This window comes from Sparus aurata, chromosome 6, assembly GCF_900880675.1.
Source record: "Sparus aurata chromosome 6, fSpaAur1.1, whole genome shotgun sequence".
Taxonomy (NCBI): Eukaryota; Metazoa; Chordata; class Actinopteri; order Spariformes; family Sparidae; genus Sparus; species Sparus aurata.
Genome location: NC_044192.1, coordinates 20,531,423 through 20,553,621, shown reverse-complemented (window position 1 = coordinate 20,553,621; position 22,199 = coordinate 20,531,423). Strand labels below are relative to the sequence as shown.

The 22,199-nt window shown below is 41.8% G+C and overlaps 1 protein-coding gene across 1 annotated transcript; it reads left to right on the top strand.

Annotated features, from left to right (window-relative positions):
* The first annotated feature begins 1,825 nt into the window (after positions 1-1,825).
* Positions 1,826-20,853, top strand: LOC115583745 (sodium-dependent neutral amino acid transporter SLC6A17-like). Its single transcript, XM_030420908.1, has 12 exons — positions 1,826-2,216; positions 5,927-6,370; positions 10,420-10,577; positions 11,263-11,389; positions 12,938-13,119; positions 13,210-13,320; positions 13,397-13,638; positions 13,940-14,132; positions 14,218-14,410; positions 14,685-14,844; positions 14,941-15,103; positions 15,784-20,853. Exons 2-12 carry the CDS (start codon positions 6,088-6,090, stop codon positions 16,198-16,200), a joined length of 2,229 nt encoding a protein of 742 aa, XP_030276768.1. The 5' UTR covers positions 1,826-2,216; positions 5,927-6,087; the 3' UTR covers positions 16,201-20,853.
* Positions 20,854-22,199: the final 1,346 nt, after the last annotated feature.

Sequence of the window (22,199 nt, the reverse complement as noted above, 5' to 3'; positions counted from 1 at the left end):
CAACTGCTCCCGGTAGTCAGCTCAAAGAAGGTGCGTCAAAAGCGTCACCGAGCGAGGACCAGATGTAGAAATAGGAAAGACAGATCAGACTCTGAGCTCGTCTTGGATGCTACACTCAGGTGTGTGTTTTCGTGCAAATAATCTCAAAGAATATGAGATGTGAGCTGTGATTCAAACGCCCTGTAGAGGTCATATGTTATGTAGTCAGTTTAAAGTGTATTAGTCAAACAGGATTTTGTTCTTACGGAGAGTAAAAAGTCACGTAATTCCACATATTCATCCCGCTTTTTTATGTATCATCACTTAGACCAAACTCCACAATGATGAAAATGATGCAGATGAAAAAGAAACATCAAGAAGCAAGTGAGGAAACACGTCTGATTAAGACGACCGAGGAGGCAGACGTGGGGGACGAAATAAATCCATACAGTCAGGATGAGAAATGGGCCTCTTCCTCCGCTATCTCGGTGGCATTAAAAAAATATTCTGGTGGCTGGTGCATGATTTATGGTCCCTGGGGTGACTGTGTCTGCTGCAGCCATGTCGCGTGTCCAGCGTCTAATAGAGAAACGACCACCTGCTGAAAGTCCAAAGATTTACAGGTTGATGAGGGAGATAAAGCAGCTAGTCAGAGATTAATGAAGAGAAGTCATTGATAAGAGAATAGATTTCTGTCTCAAGAGATGATTTTGATAGAAACAGACTTTAATATCAATAACATTTTTATTTTAACATAGCAGAGAGGATATTGATAAAAAGTGACCTAGTTCATTTATTAAAGTACTTAATGAGTAACTGCACCAATTCTACACATCAAAGTGTGTTTACAGGTCTGTAGGTACAACTACATATCTGCTCTAAAAATCTAAAATGTAATCCAAAAAGTGCCTCTGTTGATGTCACTTAGTGGCTAAATTGCATTGTGGGTAATATAGGCACCAGGGTTTAAAAAGTAAGAAGAACATGGTGGAATAAAAAAGCGGATATCTCTGGTTCTCCTGTATTGATTTTGATCAGTTGTTTTTAAATTGTCCATAATGAGTCCAACAGTGCAATGCCACACCAGTGGACTACATTACCCACAATGCAATTGAGCCCCCGAGATAATTCTGTGACATCACCCTATGTCACCGTGTCACACATTTGCATAATTCATGCACAGTGCCTAGTTTGTCTTGTAAGAACTGATGTAGCATAGTTGCTCTGTTGTTGTAAGCGGTGCTGACTCAGGCGTGTGCGAGCCGACCAATCAGAGCAGACTGGCTATTAAAGAGGAAGGAGCAAAAACAGAGCGTTTCCGACAGAGGGGGGGTCACAGTGCTGCAGAACTGGACAGTATGAGAAAACAAATGGGGTTGTTTTGAGCATCAAAGCTTGTAAACATATTCTGTGTATATATATATTAATAAACATATATAGTAGTGACCAAAAACAATATGATTAACCTGAAAATGAGCAGAATATGTCTCCTTTAAGTCAATAATCTGAGTAGAAGAATGATTACACATCGAATAACAAGAATAACAACACATTTTCTCTTCTTAAAATACAAAATGTCCTAATGTTATCCCCTTCTCTGTATAATTAATTTATTGTCCATGCATTTATGATGAATTTAGCTAATTTATTGATGCTCATTCATTGTCGTGCAGCGAGAAAAGACACAGCTCACCTGTTTCTCAGTGTGGACCCTTAATACTGTGCTCAGACCTCACTGTTACTATTATTTATGACCTTTACTGTGTTTTTTTTTCTTCTCTTCTATCCTGACAGGCGAGGGTTGAATGGCTTCAATTTTTTATCAATTGGGGTGGGGTGTGACGAAAGCTGCGTCACACACTCACTTCCTCAGGTAGGAGTGGATAACCTTGACCAACACGTGCACAGTTTTTGACCCCCTTTCAGCATCCCACCTTCCCGCGCTGCGATGACGGCCGGAAGTGTCCAACAACAAGTGAGCGGCAGGTGATCGTTTGTCATTGTTGGTAACGAGCTGCACTCTGTGCGTCACGGTGCGTCCCGGACTCTCCACCCTGCATGTCAATTGTAGGCAGAGCGGCATGTGATGCTCCGTCCGTCCTCCAGTGTCCTGCGAGCGCTCACTCACAACCACAAGTGCTGGCCAGCGGATGTATTCATGCCTCTCTGCAGATTTCCTCTGACATCTGTGCTCTAAACACAGCCTGGATATTGTTGATCGCTGCACGAGGCTCACGGTGAGAAAGATTTTTTCTTTTATTCCAATATCCCTTTAAGAATAAAGCGTGTCGCCGCCTGGATTCAGAAGGATGTTTATTCCTGCGGAAAGTTCACAGACAGCTGCTAAAGAGTTCCACTTGCTTTTCTTCACGCAGGGCTACGCTTGTTTCGAGTCCTGTCAAGTTGTTTATGATCGTGTAAGATGTGCATGGTGAGCGAGGTGAGCTCGGGTAAACACCAGAGGTCAGGGAATAATCGTGTGTGACCTTGGGGGGGGGGGGATGTTTTAAAAGTCGTCGCATCACTCGCAACGAGCGGTGAAGATGAGATCTCTGCTCTCAGCATCAGCACCAGATGTGTCACATGAAGTGCTCCGTGTGGAGGTGTTGATGAGTGAGGGGCATCCAGGCCATGTGCAGCTGGATGCTGGAGTTTAAAGAGTCTTCATGAAGAAACAATGCTGATAATTGATTTCCTGATGCTTTACATCAACAGTGTTTAAAGTTTGGAGATCTGATGTTGCCAGTAAATCTTAAAATTTTGTCAATTCCAGTAAAACAGCTGATTGACCGCTAACTGTAGTGTGCCATCAGACTTGTAGAAGAGGGCGGTAATCACAGGATCAGTAATCGATTAATGAACAACAAGCCTAGACATTTAAACAAGACTGATCAGAGAAGCTGATACCTGCAGGGTCGGCTCCGCTTCATCCTGCTACATGATGTGATGTGTGACTGGATGTGGGTGGAAACCTCAGCGCTTTCTACCCAAAAATGTAACTCGAACATAGATGCTGGTGATTTTGTGGTGTGAACGAGCGTGTGTTCTCAGTGAGAAGTGGTCAGGCTTTAACCTGCGTTGACCATGTTGGTGCTGGAAAGTTACCAGAGTGAATAATTAGTTCTCACAGGGATTCTGATGCAGAAACACGCTCAGGATAATAAAGCATGCTGTAGTAGTGTGAGAAAGACCGTCAGTGGTATTTACAGTCACTCAGATGGTCGTGATGTTGCTTTGAACGGTGTGTCTTTGTGAGGGCTGAGACAATAAGTCTACTTTCAGTGATTCTAAAGCAAAAACATTTGGAAAAACAGAACATTTCTTTATTCCAGGATGTCATTTGATTCATATATGAAAGGATGTCTTTTGGTTTTTGGACTGTTCGTTCAAGAAAACAAGCAATCGAACGTTGTGACTGACATTTTTAAACTTTTTAAATATTTTAGTAATTGTTAATTTCATCTGTACTACAGTCAGGCTATAAATCAATATCGTATTGTGATATGATCTCAAATTTTGGATATCTGGAACGAGGGTCACAGGACAGAGGATGTCGTTCACTGTACAGATTGTAAAGCCCACTCAGTCAATGTGATTTCGGGTTATGTAAGTCATCCCTAATTAAACGGCACTGTATTGATATTACCAGTGTGGTAATATCACAATATTCAGGATAATTGTGAATTAAAGAATTAAATATTGATACCGTGTTGATCACACTTATATGGTGATATCACTGAAGATGTTCGGCATCTTTTCTTTATGGGTTCATTGCCAATAATTGACTGCAATTGTTCTTTTTGTGTGCTTTACAGTTACAGTTACAGATTGTCCCCACACTTGTATTTTGGGGGTCATTCATTTGCCGAAAAGAGACCAAAAAGACACAGTAAACAGTTAAAGATAGCTTTGATTGCTAGCAGTTTTTGCCCGAATTTCCAGAGAAATCGCGATAATATCGTTGTCATGAATTCATCTGGCCAAGATAATCGTGAAGAGAAATTCTGATATTGTGAAAATTCTTTATTATTATTGATATCAATGTACATCGTTAACAAATAGCATGATGTTTGATTTTGTTGCCCAGTCCAAGCAATAATAAGTGGTGTGGAGGAGATTTCAAAATATTGTGACATATATTGTGTATCGCTATATAGCCTAAAAGTATCACGACATACTACAATACATGTCCAGGAACATGGAGAACATAGAGTTGTTGTCCTTACACAGAAAATGAGTCTATAGGGCCCCTTCTGTTGTGGATGTGTCCAACTCATTGTTGTTTTAGCATAAGTGACGCACACTATGTGGTCGTGGAGATAGTGGTAGTAATGATGCAAGCAGAATGAGAAAAAAATATACAAAGACGAGGCAGAAGGCACAGGTTATACAGTCATGGGTAAAACAGATCTCCTGTTTTTAACTCGGTACTGAAAGTGTAGATCACCTTTCAAGGCCGTGCTCAACACAGGAGAAAGATCACATCGCGGGCTTCTTCCTGCCATGTAAAACGTGCCTTCACTGTTGCATGAAATCCCTCCACACCGTCAGACTGTTCGCCTGCCGGGGTCATGTGAACTGTGTGTTTTTGGATTACTGGTTGGCTGAGCTGATGTGTTTACAGTTTGCCCCGTGTTTGGCTGGATGATGGGGCCCCTGATTGATATTACGTGTCTTGCATACTGTCAGATGGGATTGAATGACAAGACAGAAAAGCAGCGCCGGGGGCTTTACAGTTAATGCACACAGGATTATGAAGACTTGTGAATGGCTGTGGATTATTACATCATAGGCTCATCTTGACATGCACAGAGGAGGAAATCTGTTGTGGCGATGAAAAATACATAAGTGAGGGAAGCAAATGCACAGTCTGAGCGCCAAGTAAGGACTCTCCTAGTGTTTGTGGCTCTAATGCATCCAGAGTTTGAGTTTGAGTTTTTGTCTGATGTAGGCAGTGACGATGAAGGCTCGTGTGCATCACTGCTGTTGCATCATACGGGAGGTGCAGCATCATTCTCCTCCTCCATCCTGTAACAGGATGATGGGGACTTAATCTGTCACTACTAACACAGACAAACAAAAGTCTTTATATACAGTCTTTTTTCTGTTCTGTCTTTTCCTTCCCTGCATGAGAAACAGCGTTCAACAACCCACCAGCCTAGCAGTTTTTACATTTCGGCGCACGTCACATTTTTATAATGGAGAAGGATTCACTCAATAAGTAATGAGTCTGCACGGGGGCTCGTGATGTGGATCAGGAGGAACACATGACGGCACTTCATCCAGAGCATCATGTTCACTTCCTCCATTACGTTTTGGGTTGAACCAACCACTCCCTGGGAGAGAGGGGTGAGGATGGATGTTGTTGCGAAGCTTCCGAGGATTATGGGGGATTTACAGAGAGAGGGAGAAAAAAAAAAAAGCTTCGCTAAAGTTAAGCTTTGCGGAACAGGGAAATTAAATAGAACAATTTGCAGGATTGGGAATTTTTTCGATGCAAAAAAAACATTGCGTGAGAGACGGAGAGAAGTGGTGGAGGATTTTTTTTGTTGTTGTTGTTGTTGTTGTTGTTGTTGTTGTTTATTTACAGTGTAAATATTTCCCTGTTGAGTTTTTGTTGAAAGAGAAGCTTGAGTTAACACGGAGGTGTGATAAATGGTCTCCTGTCTGTATGTTGACATCTTTCAAGGCTCTGGAGAGACATAACCATGTGTTACAATCCTTATTACAGGCCTAACCAAGCACTAAATGGAGGAATAATTGTGTCAGCATCTGTGTGAAGTCTTATTTAAGGCTCACAGCCTGTAAAAGGAAGCTTAAAATGACTGTACATTATATGATCTCTGTGAAACCTTCTTTTATTTATGGAATTCTGTCTCCAATAATATTTAGACGATGTCCTTGAAACACACATTCACTATGTGACTTCTCTGTTCCTCTGATGCAGGACTGAGCCCCTGACCTGAAATCACTCTCCGGCACCTCCCTCACCGCCACATCCATCTATCCCTTCTCACACTTTCTGCCTGTATCACTTCTTCCTGTTCGCACCAGTCTCCGTCCCCCTATCTCTTTCTCGCTCCACCCCCGCCCCCCTTCCCCACCCCGATGCCTAAGAACAGCAAGGTGACGCAGCGCGAGCAGAGCCATGAGCACGTCACGGAGTCGGTGGCCGACCTGCTCGCACACGAGGAGCCGCTCGACTACAAGAGCAGCTCCCTGAATGTCGGAGGGGCCGCCGGGAAGAAAGTCCCGCAGTTGGAGGTGCCTGAAAATGATGGGCGCCCCGCCTGGAACAGCAAACTGCAGTACATCCTGGCTCAGGTGGGCTTCTCTGTGGGCCTGGGGAACGTGTGGCGCTTCCCTTACCTGTGCCAGAAGAATGGAGGAGGTGAGTCAGTGGCACAAAGGGACGGATTACATTGCTGTCACTGTGCTCCACAAACGACATCTAACGCAGAGTTCCTTGAGATGTTTTTGAAATCACTGACTTCATCTTAATTTAAAGTCCACAGCGTTAGAATATTACCCTGACCCTTGTGATGGTGGATAAAAAAAGAAAATATGGCAGATTTAATGACACTGAGGGACACTGTAGGCTGAAGTTTGTATAACGGATGTGATTATCCACATATAAAATCACGTCAATACAGAAAACAACATTTTTCATCTCTTCCTGATCAAAGAATAGAGGTTTAATCTGACATTACTTCTTCCTTTGACCACCACGTCTTGTCCAGACTGAAATATGTCAACAAAAGTTGGATTGTCATGAGATTCGGTGCAGGTTTTCACGTCCTCCTCAGGATGATTCTCAGAACTTTGATCCCTTGGCTTTTTATCTGGTGCTATAATCGGGCTGAGCTTCTAATTTATCTAAAACCTGTTAAACTAATGACATTCTCATCAGCCTCAGCTGTACTTGTATTTACTTGTATTTACCGCAAATTACCTCCACCAACAAGGTGTTCTTGTCACACGTGTTTATTTGTTGGTTGGTTTGTCAGCAGGATTTCACAAAAACTGCCAAACAGATTTCCATAAAACTTGGATGGAGGATGGGTCTCTGCCCAGAATGGACCCCATTAACTTTTGGTCTGCATCTGGATAAATGAATTTTCCAGTAAATGTTTCTCACTTTCTTTAACATTGTGAGACATTGCGTTTTTCCACGTTTTTCATTAATTTCTAAGGGAGTAATGCATACATCTAGATCAGATTAATCTATATCCAGCATATTTAAATATGTTTTATTTGATATTGGATAACATTGGAGTGAAATATCGGCGACTGTTGGGCATTGGTGGAGGTATGCACTCTACAGACTGCCATTCTAGTTAACTAATGTCATCTAGCTAACACACTAAACTTAGATGGCAAACATGTTTAACAGTAAACCTGCCAATCATTAGCATGTTAGCATCGTCATTGTCAGCACGGCTGCAGATTTTTAGAAGTGCTTGAACTAAAGAGGACGTATGAAAGTAGCTTTAGCCGAAAGTAACAACACTGAACTGTTCACGTGAGTGTGGGACATTCTGGCAGTCTTTCCACCATTAAAGTCATTTGCAGAAGGGCTGCACAATATTGGAAAAAACTGACACTGTGATACTTTAATCATTTTAGAATAATAGGGATAAATGCATGGGCGAACATTGGATTAAATAAACAAAGTAGGTCTGGCTTTGTTTGATCAAGTGATCAAGAGTGATTGGGTTTGGTGTCCGAGATCATTAAATAGGACTAAATGATTCTATGTCAGACAGATGTGTCTTTTACATTAGTCATGGTAAAGGAGACCTGTATGAGTTTTGCTTTTGTAACAAGAAGCACAAAAGTTACAGAATGATGTGTTTGGGTTCATTCAGTTTTGTCCTTTATCAGCTTTCAAGTTACAAAATATTGTTTCTGTTTACTAAATTAATTATTCAAGTCAAGACAATTTATTTATATCTCCCAAAGTGTCAAATCACATTGCTTCAGGGTTTTATAGTTGTCCAGTTCATGACATACGTTGACCTTAGATCCCTGGTTCGAGTGAGGAAACGCTCTAAAAAGAAAACACTTTACAGGGGAAAAATGGGAGAAATCTCAGGAGGAGCCACAGAGGAGGGATGTGCAATAGATGCTGCATGTAAAATCCAAGAATATGCAGCTTACAGTGACAGCATATCTGATACATTAGTAACATAAAACCTAGAATAAAACACGTGCAGAATGTAGATCGTTTCAAAAGTTCTCATACTTGTAAAGTGTGTTTTTACATATGGTCATGTATGAAAAAATATCCATAACACATCACATCAAGATGATTCTCACCATATTTCTCTGCTCTGTTGGATGCCAGTAGTTGGCTGTTGAAATCTTTCCGTCACAAGATTGCTCATGTATGAAGTCAACATCTGTTCAGCTTCTTGTTTGGCTACCAGTCTTTCACTTTTAGCAGCTTAAGAATCTCCAACCATCACAAACTACACGTGATTTCCTTTCAGGGCAGAAGTGCCAAAAGAGCAGCTGTAATGTGCAGAAAACAGCCAAGTCTAAATATAGCTGCACTATTGATTACTACTGCCGGCAGAGCGGGCCGGGCTGAACTAATACCCTGCTACACAGAGAAGAACTCGATAAAAAATCCTGACTGTAACTGTATAGTGATGAGCTTTTATTTCGGTGCATGTAATCGGAGGCATACAAAGTGTAAACCTGTGTCCACTATAGGGGAGAGACACTACAGCATCATGGGTTGATTGACGTGCTTCTGCAAACATCGATTCAACTCCTTAAACGTTTGTGTGCTTTACCGCCCGTGTCTGATTTATGGCATAAAGGCTGGATTTACTGCCTTTACAGACGATTTACTGACACTAGACTCCCAGACCAGTCAGGCTATGTGACCTGGCTAGCGGCCATTTCTCACAACGTAATTTTCTGTCAGGCGGCCAATTACAGACACATTAAAGGCCCGTGTTGTTCAGGATTTATTGCTGTGTGGGCTTCTCTCACCTCCTTGTCACTGCTTCCCTCATTTCGCTCCCTCCATTATCTGTCGTATTTTCACCATCTATCAGGCTCCAGTTTAAATAACCTGTGATTTAGTGGTTGATCTGACGACTCTGGCGAAGCCCCAACACTTCTCACTGCGTTTTAACCTCACTATCCTCTCTATTTCAGCCGTCTCGATTTAGCTTTTCGCCTGCATCTCTTCTCTCCGCCTCATCACTCCTCTCTCTATCAAACGTGTGTGTGCCACTGTATGTAATTCCTACTTTTGAAGTATTAATAGTAGGCTAGTGCATGTTTTCCTGCTATAAGTCCCGGATGATGACTCACCCTTTGCACATAAAACACAGTTGCGTCCTTATTACGCGTCCCTGGATTAAAGCGGCGCAGGGACAAATTTAGACTTCCATCAAAATGAGAATGAAATTTCCAAGAATATTCATGAGCGGAGGCGAGGGCAATTTATAAGAGAGGAGCTGGCGCAGGAGGATAAATATCTCAGTGAATCACCATATCTTATATTGCAAGTTAAAACCACATTATGTAACTTTTTGACCTTAAAATAACAGCTTCAAAACATGTTGATGGCACAGTGTCTTGTGACAGGGTGAATGGTGTCCCTGTCTCAGCTGTCACTTGTTTCTGCACTGTGTAACTTCAGTGAGATGGGAGGATCACAGAGTTACAGACATGTTTTTACTTCAACGTACAAATTTTCAACACATCACATTGTTGTGACATGAGTTCTGTTTGTAGTCAGCACCTACATTAAGTCTGACAAAGTGTAACAGACCTGGGTTTTTATTTTAAACAGTGGTGTTGTAGAAACTGTGGTTTCTCTAATAGTCCCAACGGTGGTTGTCCCTCGATTCTGTACCAATAATGCCTTTGTTTTCATTAAGAGACCACTTGCATCAGAAATTACATACTGTGTCTAAAATTACATACGGTGCCATCCAACCGGGCATGGGGAGTAACGAAAAACAATCAACTGGATTGTGTAATCAGGATACAAACTAATTCTGGTAAAGAAAGATGTACTTACAGGATTCAAATTTGAAAATAAAGAATGATACACTCGTCTGTAATCACACACGTCGTGTGCACACGTGACAACAGTCTCACAACAACAACACATCAGTCTGGTCTTAAGTAAAACTGACTCCACAAGTTAAATAAGAGACTCTTATTGATATCTATTATTCTTTATCAGCACATGTTTGGTGTAGAAGTAATCAAAAAGTACAGAAAAGTAATCAAGTTACAGTAGTTCAATATTGTGACACTTTGATTGCGTTACTGACTACATTTATTAACAGGTAATTAGTAAGGAATATATTTTTAAAGTAACCCTCTTGACCGTGGATTAAACCTAATGAAACACAAACATGCTGGATCTGAAGGAGGCCTACAAAAACTGACAGCTTCCCTGTTTTCCAGGTGCCTATCTGGTTCCCTATTTCATCCTTCTCCTCATCATCGGCATCCCGCTTTTCTTCTTGGAGCTTGCAGTGGGTCAGAAGATCCGACGTGGGAGCATCGGGGTCTGGAACTACGTCTGTCCCAGCCTGGGCGGGATAGGAGTGTCCAGTCTGATGGTAAGGGGGAAAGCACAGATTTTGATCTTCAAATGAATTCAAATGATTGACTATATATATATAGTCTATATAGACTATATATATATATATATATATATATATATATATATATATATATATATATATATATATATATATATATATATATATATATATATTATGCATGTTTATGGAAACATGTTTATGGAAATCAATATGGCACTGGGCAGGATAAAGTTACAGTAACATCTGGAGTCACCACAACAGCCTTCTCTCTGCTTTGGCATCTCTTGGGTTTATGGGAGGTATCGACGTGTTTCAGAGTGAAAGGTAGCCTTTCTTTCCAGTTGCAGGGCTGGCGCGGAGGCAGCTATAAATATCTCGTGGAAGATCAGTGTTGAAAAGAGAGCGCTTTAATTATTCATGCTTTCCTCAACCTTATTTAGCTTGTGAATGTCCTGGCTGGCACGACTGCTCAGAAGACTGACAGCAACGTGGGACATGCAGAAAGCACGCTGCCTCATTTGCATAGTTTCCTCACTCTGTGCAGGTCTCATTATACAATGCAGAGGAGGTATATAGAACATGACACCTTATAGTTTGGATTTCTTATGTATGTATGCTGGTTGTTTACGTCACCTAGAAGAGGGAATACTGAGAAATGTCTTTAAACAAATAAACAATAACAATCTGTCTGTCTGTCTAGGTGTGTGGCTTTGTGGGTCTCTACTACAATGTGATCATCGGCTGGAGCATTTTCTATTTCTTCCAGTCCTTTCAGTATCCTCTGCCATGGAGCGAATGTCCGATCAGGAGGAATGGGACACTTGCCAGTGAGTGACATTTAATGTTAACCAACTGACAAAGAGAGTTATTTATATACGTACGTAGCATCTTTTGAATACAGAGGCGATTTGCAGATCTTGCTTCACATGGAGCAGATAAATACTTCAGAACGACATTTTAAGACACAGCGAAGAGAAAAATCAATCGAAGAGTAAAATGAAATTAAATAAAACATAAAAATACAACACAAGATATAAAGTGTACAGCCGTGCTAGCAGCTCTGTGAGGCTGTTGCCTAATAATGCACAGCAGTGCTTTTAACTAAATGCTAACAACAGCTTGCTAACATGCTAATGCAAAGTGGGTTTGTTTGCCAAATTCATTCTTTGTTGATCATGTAAGGATGCTTACATTGCTAATTCACAGTGAACACAAAGTAAAACTGAGGCTGACAGGAATGTCATCCAATATTTCATATAAAACCAAAAAGAGAATGACGCATGACTTCAAGATTCCACTATAGTCACACGTCATTGTTCTAGTTTCACAACAACTGAAATGTTGTATCTTTGAGCAAAAATCTTTAATTATTCTTAAAAATATATTTAGTGAACAGTGTGACTCATCAACATTGTCAGGAAAGGACAGAATAATCTGAAACATAAAAATGTCAAAATACACTGGAGGGGGGCTTTAAAATGGTTTCTATTACTGATCAGTTTGTGTATGTTTTTGTTTATTATCCACCTACTGAATCAAATGTTGTCACAGCAGATGGATGCTTTCATTTGATATCAAGAGTTCATACATCCATTTGTGTCCTGGTTATAGTCAGTCTCTGTATATGTATGTATATGTTCCCCAGAGTCATTCCTCATTGGGCCACCAGGCTACTGCAGCCTCCTCCTTTATCGACACACCTGCAGTAAGCAGATCAGACAAACTGTTAACTCGCTTACAACTTCCTGTCACGACATAATCCAGATTAAAACCCTCTGGAGTTTGATTAGGAGTGATAATAACATAACCCCCCGGGGCAGCCAAGAAACACTCAGCATGTGTATGACTCAGCCCTGCCGAGGCTGCTGGCAGACAAACGAGGAGCAGAGATTCAGACTGAAGGACGCTGACGCTGAAGGACAGCAGCAACAGAAGCACTGCTAGTGTGTGTGTGTGTGTGTGTGTGTGTGTGTGTGTGTGTGCTTCTTATACATCTTCACCCAGAGTGACACATAATGCATCACAAAGGAACCAGACAGTAAATAATACGCAATGAATTAAGATTTTCGAACATCTATAAAGAGCCACACACAGCATATGTGTCATCTCTCAAAGGTAACTAAGAGGATATCCTGGGTGTGCACTGTAAAAATCTCAGTTGTTAGGAATTGGAGGTTCACGCTCGGCATACTAAGCACACAGACGACCTTGTTGAGCTCCCTTTACGTCTGAGAGGTGTAAACCAGATGGGAATTGAGATGTCGACCCTGAGCAAACATCCTCAATCTCATTATATTCCTGGCCTCTCTGCGACACCTCAGCCTCACTGCTGCATCTTCACACCAATTTTCTCTTCCTCCGTCTCCCCCCTTCAGTTGTGGAGCCGGAGTGTGACAAAAGCTCCGCCACAACGTATTTCTGGTACCGGCAGACTCTGAACACGACCAGCACCATCGCAGAGAGCGGCGGCCTCAACATCAAAATGACTCTCTCTCTGCTGGTGGCCTGGATCATCGTTTGCCTCGCCGTCATCAGAGGAATCGCCTCCTCCGGGAAGGTAACAGAGAGGATGGACGGCGCCATGAGAGAAAAATATGACGTGTTTCCGTTTTCCTGACTGTATGTTTTCTCCCCTCTTCTGCCACAGGTGATGTACTTCAGCTCTCTTTTCCCCTACGTGGTGCTGTTCTGTTTCCTGGTCAGGGGTTTAATGCTGAAGGGATCAGTGGACGGCATCGCTCACATGTTCACCCCGAAGGTGAGACTGGCAGAGCTGCTTCTTCCCTTGTGTTTTTGGCAAAAAAATACTGACTTTCTCTCTCTGCCTGTCACAGCTGGAGAAGATGCTGGAGCCCCAGGTGTGGAGGGAGGCAGCCACCCAGGTCTTCTTCGCCCTGGGTCTGGGGTTCGGAGGGGTCATAGCGTTCTCCAGCTACAACAAGATCGACAACAACTGTCACTTTGACGCCGTGCTCGTCTCTGTCATCAACTTCCTCACTTCTATTCTAGCCACGCTGGTGGTCTTCGCTGTGCTGGGCTTCAAAGCCAACCTCATGAATGAGAAGTGTGTCGTAGAGTAAGTTCACGTCTGCAAAAACAAACACTCTGCTGGCCATCAACACCACTTTGAGTTTTGTATTCATACATTAATTACTTGTCTTTATAATCTGTGAATGACAGTTAATCAAAGAGCTTTAGTTAAAGCATTAACAATGACAACCTCATGGTACCTACATATTACAGTGCAGTGATATGTTCATATTATCTTGTCACTGTCAAACTCAAGTCTAAGCAGACTGATCATATACTGTACATATCCTGCGTAACGGTTATCCTCATGTCATAACTTTCATGATTTTGTCCTTTTACTTTGAAAGGAATGCAGAGAAGATCCTGGGATACCTCAACTCCAATGTCCTGAGTCACGACCTGATCCCTCCACATGTGAACTTCACCCATCTCACCACCGCAGACTACGCTGAGATGTACGGCGTCATTAAGACGGTGAAGGAGGGCAGCTTCTCCCAGCTGGGTCTGGAGCCCTGCGTCCTGGAGGACGAGCTCAACAAGGTGAGTCTACGTCACAGTCCCACTACACACAGATCCGTAGGATGTTCTCACCTGATCACACACCTCCTCTGCCATCTCTCTGCAGGCGGTCCAGGGCACAGGCTTGGCCTTCATCGCCTTCACAGAAGCCATGACCCATTTCCCAGCGTCTCCGTTCTGGTCGGTCATGTTCTTCTTCATGCTCATCAACCTCGGACTGGGCAGCATGATCGGCACCATGACAGGCATCACCACGCCCGTCCTCGACACCTACAAGGTCCAGAAGGAGCTTTTCACAGGTGAACCTCCACACTGACGCCCTATTATGCCTATAGTTGAAACCCCTTATTCAGCAAAGCATTAAAGCACCACAGGGAGCGGGCTGCATTAGGAGATGTATTACTGCTCCGAGTGTACTGAATGCAAAAACACTTGCAGGAAACAAAACAACTTACCAGCAATAAAACCATTTTATTTTCCATTTTCTCATCTATCAGACCAAAATCTTGTCCGTTCCTCATCTTTAACTCTGAATGAGCGCTAATTCTTCATCTTCTGTGGGTTTTGTTTCAGTGTGTTGTTGCATCGTGGCCTTCTTCTGTGGACTGTTGTTTGTTCAGCGCTCAGGGAACTACTTTGTCACCATGTTTGATGATTACTCTGCCGGACTGCCTCTCACTGTTGTGGTCATCCTGGAAAATCTGTCTGTCGCTTGGATTTACGGCACAAAAAGGTACGGCCGTGTGTCGGAATGGGAGCGTTAAAGAAGTGTAAAATGATATAAAGACACGCGGTCGGGACTGTAATGTTGTTGCTCTGTCTTCCTCAGGTTCATGCAGGACCTGGAGGACATGTTGGGTTTCCGACCATGCAAGATTTATTTCTACCTGTGGAAGTATGTCTCCCCTCTGTTTCTCATTGTGCTCATCTCAGCCACTGTCGTAGAGATGGCCATCAGCCCACCAGGATACAACGCCTGGGTCGAAGAGCTGGTCAGTCTGTGTGTTTGTGCCTGTGTGTGTGTGTGTGTGTGTGTGTGTGTGTGTGTGTGTGTGTGTGTGTGTGTGTGTGTGTGTGTGTGAGTGTGCGTGTGTTTTCAGCTGTCTTCATTTCAGGTTGAGGTTTTGCTTTTTTATTTTGCAATTTTTAGATTTGGCTGTTGACGGATCTTTTTCCCTGACCAAAATCAACCAAGTCAACAGCCAGAAGGTGTCACTTTGTTGATTGTAAGACTCTCAGAGACAAATGTGTCAGGAGTTTTGTTTAATTACACCGTCTTGCTCAGTATACGTCATAAACATCAAGATAGACGTCACCTGAGCCCAGAAAAAGTCTTTAAAAAAGGGAAAATCACCTTAAGTATCATGTGAGAGGAGAATTAGTCAGTTTTGTGAGCTAGCAGATATACATGACCGGCTCTACAAGGTTTCTGTCGGTGAGACGACATCACTTATGCAACCGTTGAGTGTGTAGTCTTTCTTATTACCTATTTTCATTAGTTTTATGACAAATGGAGACTTTCAAAAATAATCTTTTCAAACATCATGCATTTTTAACCTACTTGAGGCCACAAAATGTTTTGAACCTCTCCAGTTAGAGAAACCTTTTTCTTTTGATTTTCTTTTTAAATTACACACAATCACAAAAACATAAACCCTGTGTGTGTCTGCAGGCTCAGGAACGCTTCCAGAGTTACCCTCCCTGGGCCCTGGCCATGTGCTTTGCTCTCATTGTAGTGGCCATGCTTCCTCTGCCCCTCGTCTACATCGCCCGTCGCTTCAACCTGATATCAGACGGCTCAAACAAGCTGTCTGTCTCCTACCGTAAAACCATGATGAAGGACATCTCTAATCTGGAGGAGCAGGACGAGGCCAGATCCATCCTTGGCGCCAAGCCCGGCGAGGCGCCATCATCGGGGCCAGCGCGCAAAGCCTACCTGGCTCCAGGAACGAACAAACCTCTGGACCCCAACTCCCTGTCTCCAAACAGCTGCTACGGTACGAGCTACCAGAACGCTGCCATCAGCCCTACAACACCGACTACACCCACCACGCCAACCACACCTGTCACACCAGAGTCTGACTCTTGACTGCAGTCCAAACACCTCTCTGACACCCAGTCCTGTAGCACCATTTACCTTTCTGCCATAAAGTCTCCATCTGGGGTCACTGCAGCGCAGAGTCTCCCTAACACCGCCCAACTTACACCACAAAACTGTATGTAGCCGCCCACGCTTCACAAAATAACACCAAGGAAACAACTGCAGCAGGAACAAAAAGCTCAACACTGAAATCAGGGTGAGATTGATGGACTGTACATCTGTAACCTGTTCTGTATTTACCATCACAGGGTTTTAGATGCAGTTCTGCGTGCTTTTCTTCGCCTTAGCATAAGGATCCTCAGCAGACACACATCCCTCCCACCACACACACACACACACACAGCTGAATGCACATCCCTGTCTGCTGCACAGTGCAGGGGAGCTGAAAGTATGAATGTAGAGGAGCCAGCGGGGTCCTGCTGATTGAACAGGTTTTCACTCAGTACACTGGCACAGAGAGCCGAGATGAATGTGAGTTTAATCAAGTTGCGATTTAAAGCCTGTCAGTGTTTGCGTCTCTGCCTTCCATTACTGGTACTGTGCATCAAAGCCATACAGTCTAACACAAAATAAGATCTTTACAGGAGACATATTATGTTTTTCATTTTTTATTCATTTCCTTCAGGGATTTACCAAAGTTTTTGTGCACGTCGAAAAACCTTGAAAGTTAAAAAGTCCACACCAACAGAAGCTCCTCTCTCCCACAGAAAACACTGCTCCTGGAATGCCTCATCGGTAGTCCCGCCCTTTAATTCCGTGATTTTGTGACATCACACTATGCCGCCATGTCACAAGTTTGCATAATTTGAGCCTAGTGGCTAGTTTGGCACGTAAGAATTAGTTTAGTGCAGCTGCTCTGTTGTTGGTACGTGTCCGCTGACCAATCAGAGCAGACTGGGTCAGATCAGGAGGGGGGGGCCTTAAAGAGACAGGAGCTAAAATAGAGCATTTCAGAAAGAAGGGGAATACAGAGCTGCAGTACGGTACAGTATGAGAAAATTGATGTGTTCTTTGAGCATTAAAGTATGTAAACCTTTTTCAGTAGTAACCAGAAATAAATGTATGAACCTGAAAATAAGCATAATATGTCTCCTTTAACTATTAGATCTTAAGCAGTGATTTCAGTGAGTACATAGAGTATGTCTGACACGCACTTCTAATGCCCTGAACAAGAAACCACAAAGCTCTGTGTGTTGTAAACTATGCTTAAGGCTGCTATAAACACGTCCATTCACTGTATGTTTAATTCTCTTCCATCAGCCCATTCACTGCTGTGTTTTGTGTGTAGTCAGTATTGTTCTCCCTCACTCTGTAAACAGCAGTGTACAGGATATTGATACGATGTAGGATAATATAAGTTTTGTTCTAAACCCAGTCAACCACTTCACATCTTGTTATAACTTGCGGAATCACTCGTTTCAGTTTCTCCACCAAAGAGTAAAAACATAGACAACAAAAACACTTGAAATCCACATATTCATAAAAGAAAGGACACATTATGTTGATGGTGAACTACAAAGAGCTTGTTTTAATTCGTGGGTGTGAGTGCAGCAAGAGCGGACACGGCACATACAACTCAGACTAGAGTATGGATTTTTTAAATGTTTCTATCTGATGCATTACAGGGCTGCACATTTGATATAGTGCAATGAGTGCAACATTTCACATGTAGCCGCCCAGAGAAGAAGATAAACAAAGGACAGTTTTCAGCCCTCGCAATCCTCAATGTCTTCAGTAACAGAAAGCACCGCTTGTTCATGTGAATTTGAAAGAAATGCCTGCTCCTGGCTCAATGCAATTCGGACCTTCCTACTAGAAAAGCACAAAACCGATTTTAAGCAACTGCTGTGCACAAGTGAATTACTAACTTTAGGTGTTCAGCTGGTGTTTTGAATATTCATGCATGTGTGGAATGAATCGCTGCCGTCCAATAAGTCCCACGCGATGATTAAGCAATATTGGAGCACAAACCAGAATGCACAATGTTCACTTTGGACCAAAAAAAAAAGCAACGAACAATGAACGTGAAATAGAAGAATCAGCTTTGGACCAGAAGATTAAAGGAATTTAAGAAACAAAAATCAAAATGGTGGAATAGTTTGAACTTTTGTATGTCTTGAACTCCTTCATGCACAAACAAAAAACATAAATGCACACATATGCTCAAACCGCACACATGCACGTTGTTCACGTGTGGTATAATTAACCCCTGAGTGTTATTTACACAGACAGTAACGTCACAACACGTTTCCTTTGTAATGCAGATCTTTGACTCCTGGTTGAACTGCTGTTAAACCAGCAGACAGTCTGAACAGGTAAAGTTAACACGGACATGTTTCATTTTTGCACACACCGATTCTGAGTAGTTGTGCAAAACTGTCTACAAGTTCAAACTGAGCACATTCAAGTTCCTTTTACATGGAAGAGGATACGTTTATTTATTTTTTTATCACAATATTCAAAGCCATGGTGTTAAGGATTTAAATGGACTATATTTATATTCCTGTATGTTTGCGGTGTGTGTAGGTGTGATGAACAACAAAGATTTATCTTTTAAAAGTGACCAGTATATATATATACTGTATATTTTCATCTTGTGTGAAGCTTATTTAAATTGTATATTTAAAGACTTATCTATTTTGTAGTTTGTGTAGCTCATTCTTGTTGTGGGATGTAAAAATGCTGCTGGGAGCTGGAGGTGAAGTGTAGCGTTATGTGGGCCACAGCTGGTTCTCCGTTGTGTTCATGAGAGCTGTGTGTTCCTCTGGCTGCACCTGGTGTTAGGATACGTCCACTCCCCTGTCTCCACTTTAGCTTTACTGGTCTACTTGTTTTTAGCCGCACTAGCACCACCTGCACTAACACAGATCATTTACCATGAGTCCCATGACTTCTCATGTGGCACCACCTGCAGGTCAAAATGTCTTCCTGGCCAACACTTTAATTCATAAAATAATTGAGTCAGCTTCAGTTAAACTTGAGATTAATGCTAAGATAACATGCTAATGTGCCAATCGTATATAAATATACAAACTTCCTGAAAATTACATGCAAAACATTAGCATGTCAGAAAGACGATTAGCATGCCTAAATGTTACATTGAATATCAGCAAGCTAACAATCCAATTGGATGCTAACATGCTGGCAGGTTTGTTAAATACTGACAAGCTATCAGCTGGAAACCTGCAGTGAGACCATCCCAGCATAATGTGAATAACATAAAAACCTCCCTTATTCCAACTTGACAGTGTTGGTAGCCTGACCATAGTCTTGTAGTCATTCAACAACATAAATTTTACTTTTGCAGTAAATTAGCTCACTGCAAGACTTTTGCTTTGGCACAACCTGCAGGGCAAAAGTTCCTCTTGTTCAGTAGCTGCAGGTGCACTTGAGGTGAATGCCAAGAGAGCCTGCTAACATGCTAATTGTATAAAAACATACCAACTTGAAAATGTTATATTGCATATAATATATATTATAATATATAATAATTCCAATCAGTCTCAGATAAACGTGAGATGAATGCCAGGATAGCATGCTAACAAGCTTAATGTAGGAAAACAGACAAGCAGGAAATGACATGCTAAACATTAGCAGGTTGGCAAGATCATTAGCACAGGCATACCCCTACTAACAACATATTTAAGTTATCAGCATGCTAACACAGTCAATAGTTATGATAGCTTGTTAGCATATTAACATTCTAGCATACCTGTTAATATGCTAATAAGCTTTCAGCTGAGCATCTGTAAACTAAATTTGACTGAGTTTGTACTCAAACAAAAAAGATTTTTAAAACAAATGTGTCCCTTAAACTTTCATCCATCCATCTCTCTGTGTGTACAGAGCATCACCGTCCTGCAGGGCTGCTTGTGTGGCTATAAACTTTTATTGAAACTTGTTTCATCTCTTGTCTTGTTTTTAGTCTGTGTGTGTCAGGCACTTCCTGCTGAGAGTGCATCGTGTAGAAATCTCCCCACTGTCCAAATCTGTAAATAACCTTGTGTAGTCAAACTATTCTGAAGATAGATTTTATCCATGTGAAGTATATCAATGTCTTAAAAAGTAACTGTTTTAGCAGTAAATGTAACATGAAGTAATAATGAATGTGATTAATGCACTTTTTTTCACTAGGACCGCGAAAAAAAAGTTAGCATTTGTTCTGTTGTCCTCATAGCAGTAAATTCGAGGTCTGTGTAAAAGCAATATCCAGTTAATAAACTGAAGAATAACTTAGGCTGAAAGACACATTAGTGTCAGTTATAGCAATGGTTAGGAGCTGCCCCTTGTAGCCAAAGGGATGTACGACTCTTCCTTACAAGTGCTGGAGTGTGTGCGTATATATATATAAAACAAAATATGTGTGTGTGTGTGTGTGTGTGTGCGCGCGCATGCACGCGCGTGTGTGTAAACTACATATTCCTTCTTGTTACCTGTGGGTGCAGGGCCTTACTGAGCACACGTCTCAAGCACTGTCTGTACAGGAGACACGTTTAGAAAATGTCCTTTTACAGCTTCTCTCTCGCTCTCTCTTTCCTCAGTCAAGTTATGATTGTATGAGACTGATGAATTATTGGTTAAAAAAAATTGTGTACATCACCAAAAATATTAATAATAAAGAGTGGACAAGCTGCTGTCAGATTCCTGGATGTTTTTTGTGTGTTTTGTTGGTGTTGGTGTTGGTGTTGTTGTTTTCAGATTTAAAATTGAGTCTGGCTTTTCCAAAGTGAAAGACATTTTGATTAGCTTTGCCAGCAGCCGACTGTCTGGATGGGCAGACATTGTGATTAAATTTGGTACAGATATGGATGGTGCCCAGAGGATTACTCCTAATGACTGTGGTGATCCCCTGACTTTTCCTCTAGTGCCCACAGCATGTTGATATTTGTTGTTTTTTTAGTCGAATATCGTCACAGCTCTTGGACGGATTGCCATTAAATGTGGTACAAACATTCAGACCCCGTGGATACGTTTTAATCTCTTTGGTAATCCTTTCACTTCTCCTCTGCCATCAGGAGGTCAAAATTTAAATGTGTCTTATACTTTATGACCAAATACCAGTGATGGTTATAATTTATTTTTACTTTTGGTACTTAATGACATTTAATATCAGATATTTTAAGACTTTTACTCGGGTACTATTCATATAATTGAGGTTTAACTTTTACCAAAGCTATATTTGAACACCATGTCTTTACGTACTCTCAGGTATGTCTTTTGGGGGATTTTCACAACACTGCCAAATACCTAAAATAGTAACAAGATTCCAATTAGCCTCAGATGCAGCTTGTGTTTAGTGTTAATTAGCACTAAACTAGTAAACTTAGATGGTGAACATGATAAACATTATACATGGTGGACATTAGCATGTTAGCAATGTCATTTTTGAGCATGTAACCATAGTGACGTTAGCATTTATTTTGAAGTGTAGCCTCGTAGCATGCAGCATGCTATGCTAGCATGACTGCAACGTACATTTCTTTCTCCTCTTCTCTCCTTTGCATGATTAATGGAGGCCGTTTTGTTGACTCAAACAGCTGTCAGATTACAGTGGCTTGCAAAAGTATTCACCCCCTCTAACGTTTCCACATTTTGTCACATTTTAACCACAAATGTAAATGTATTTTATTGGGATTTTATGTGATAGACCAACACAAAGTGGCGCATAATTGTGAAGTGGAAGGAAAATGAAACATGGTTTTACAATTTTTTTTACAGATAAAAAACAGAAAAGTGTGGTGTGCTCCATGAGATATTCAAAGCTTGGGATATTTTTTCATATCCTAATCATGCTTTAAACTTCTCCACAACTTTATCCCTGACCTGTCTGGCTTCCTTGGGCTTCATGATGCATCCTTCACAGATCAGCTGTATTTACACTGAGATTAGATTACACACAGGTGGACTCCATTTACTAATTAGGTGACTTGTGAAGGCAACTGGTTGCACTGGATTTTATTTAAGGGTATCAGAGTAAAGGGTGGTGA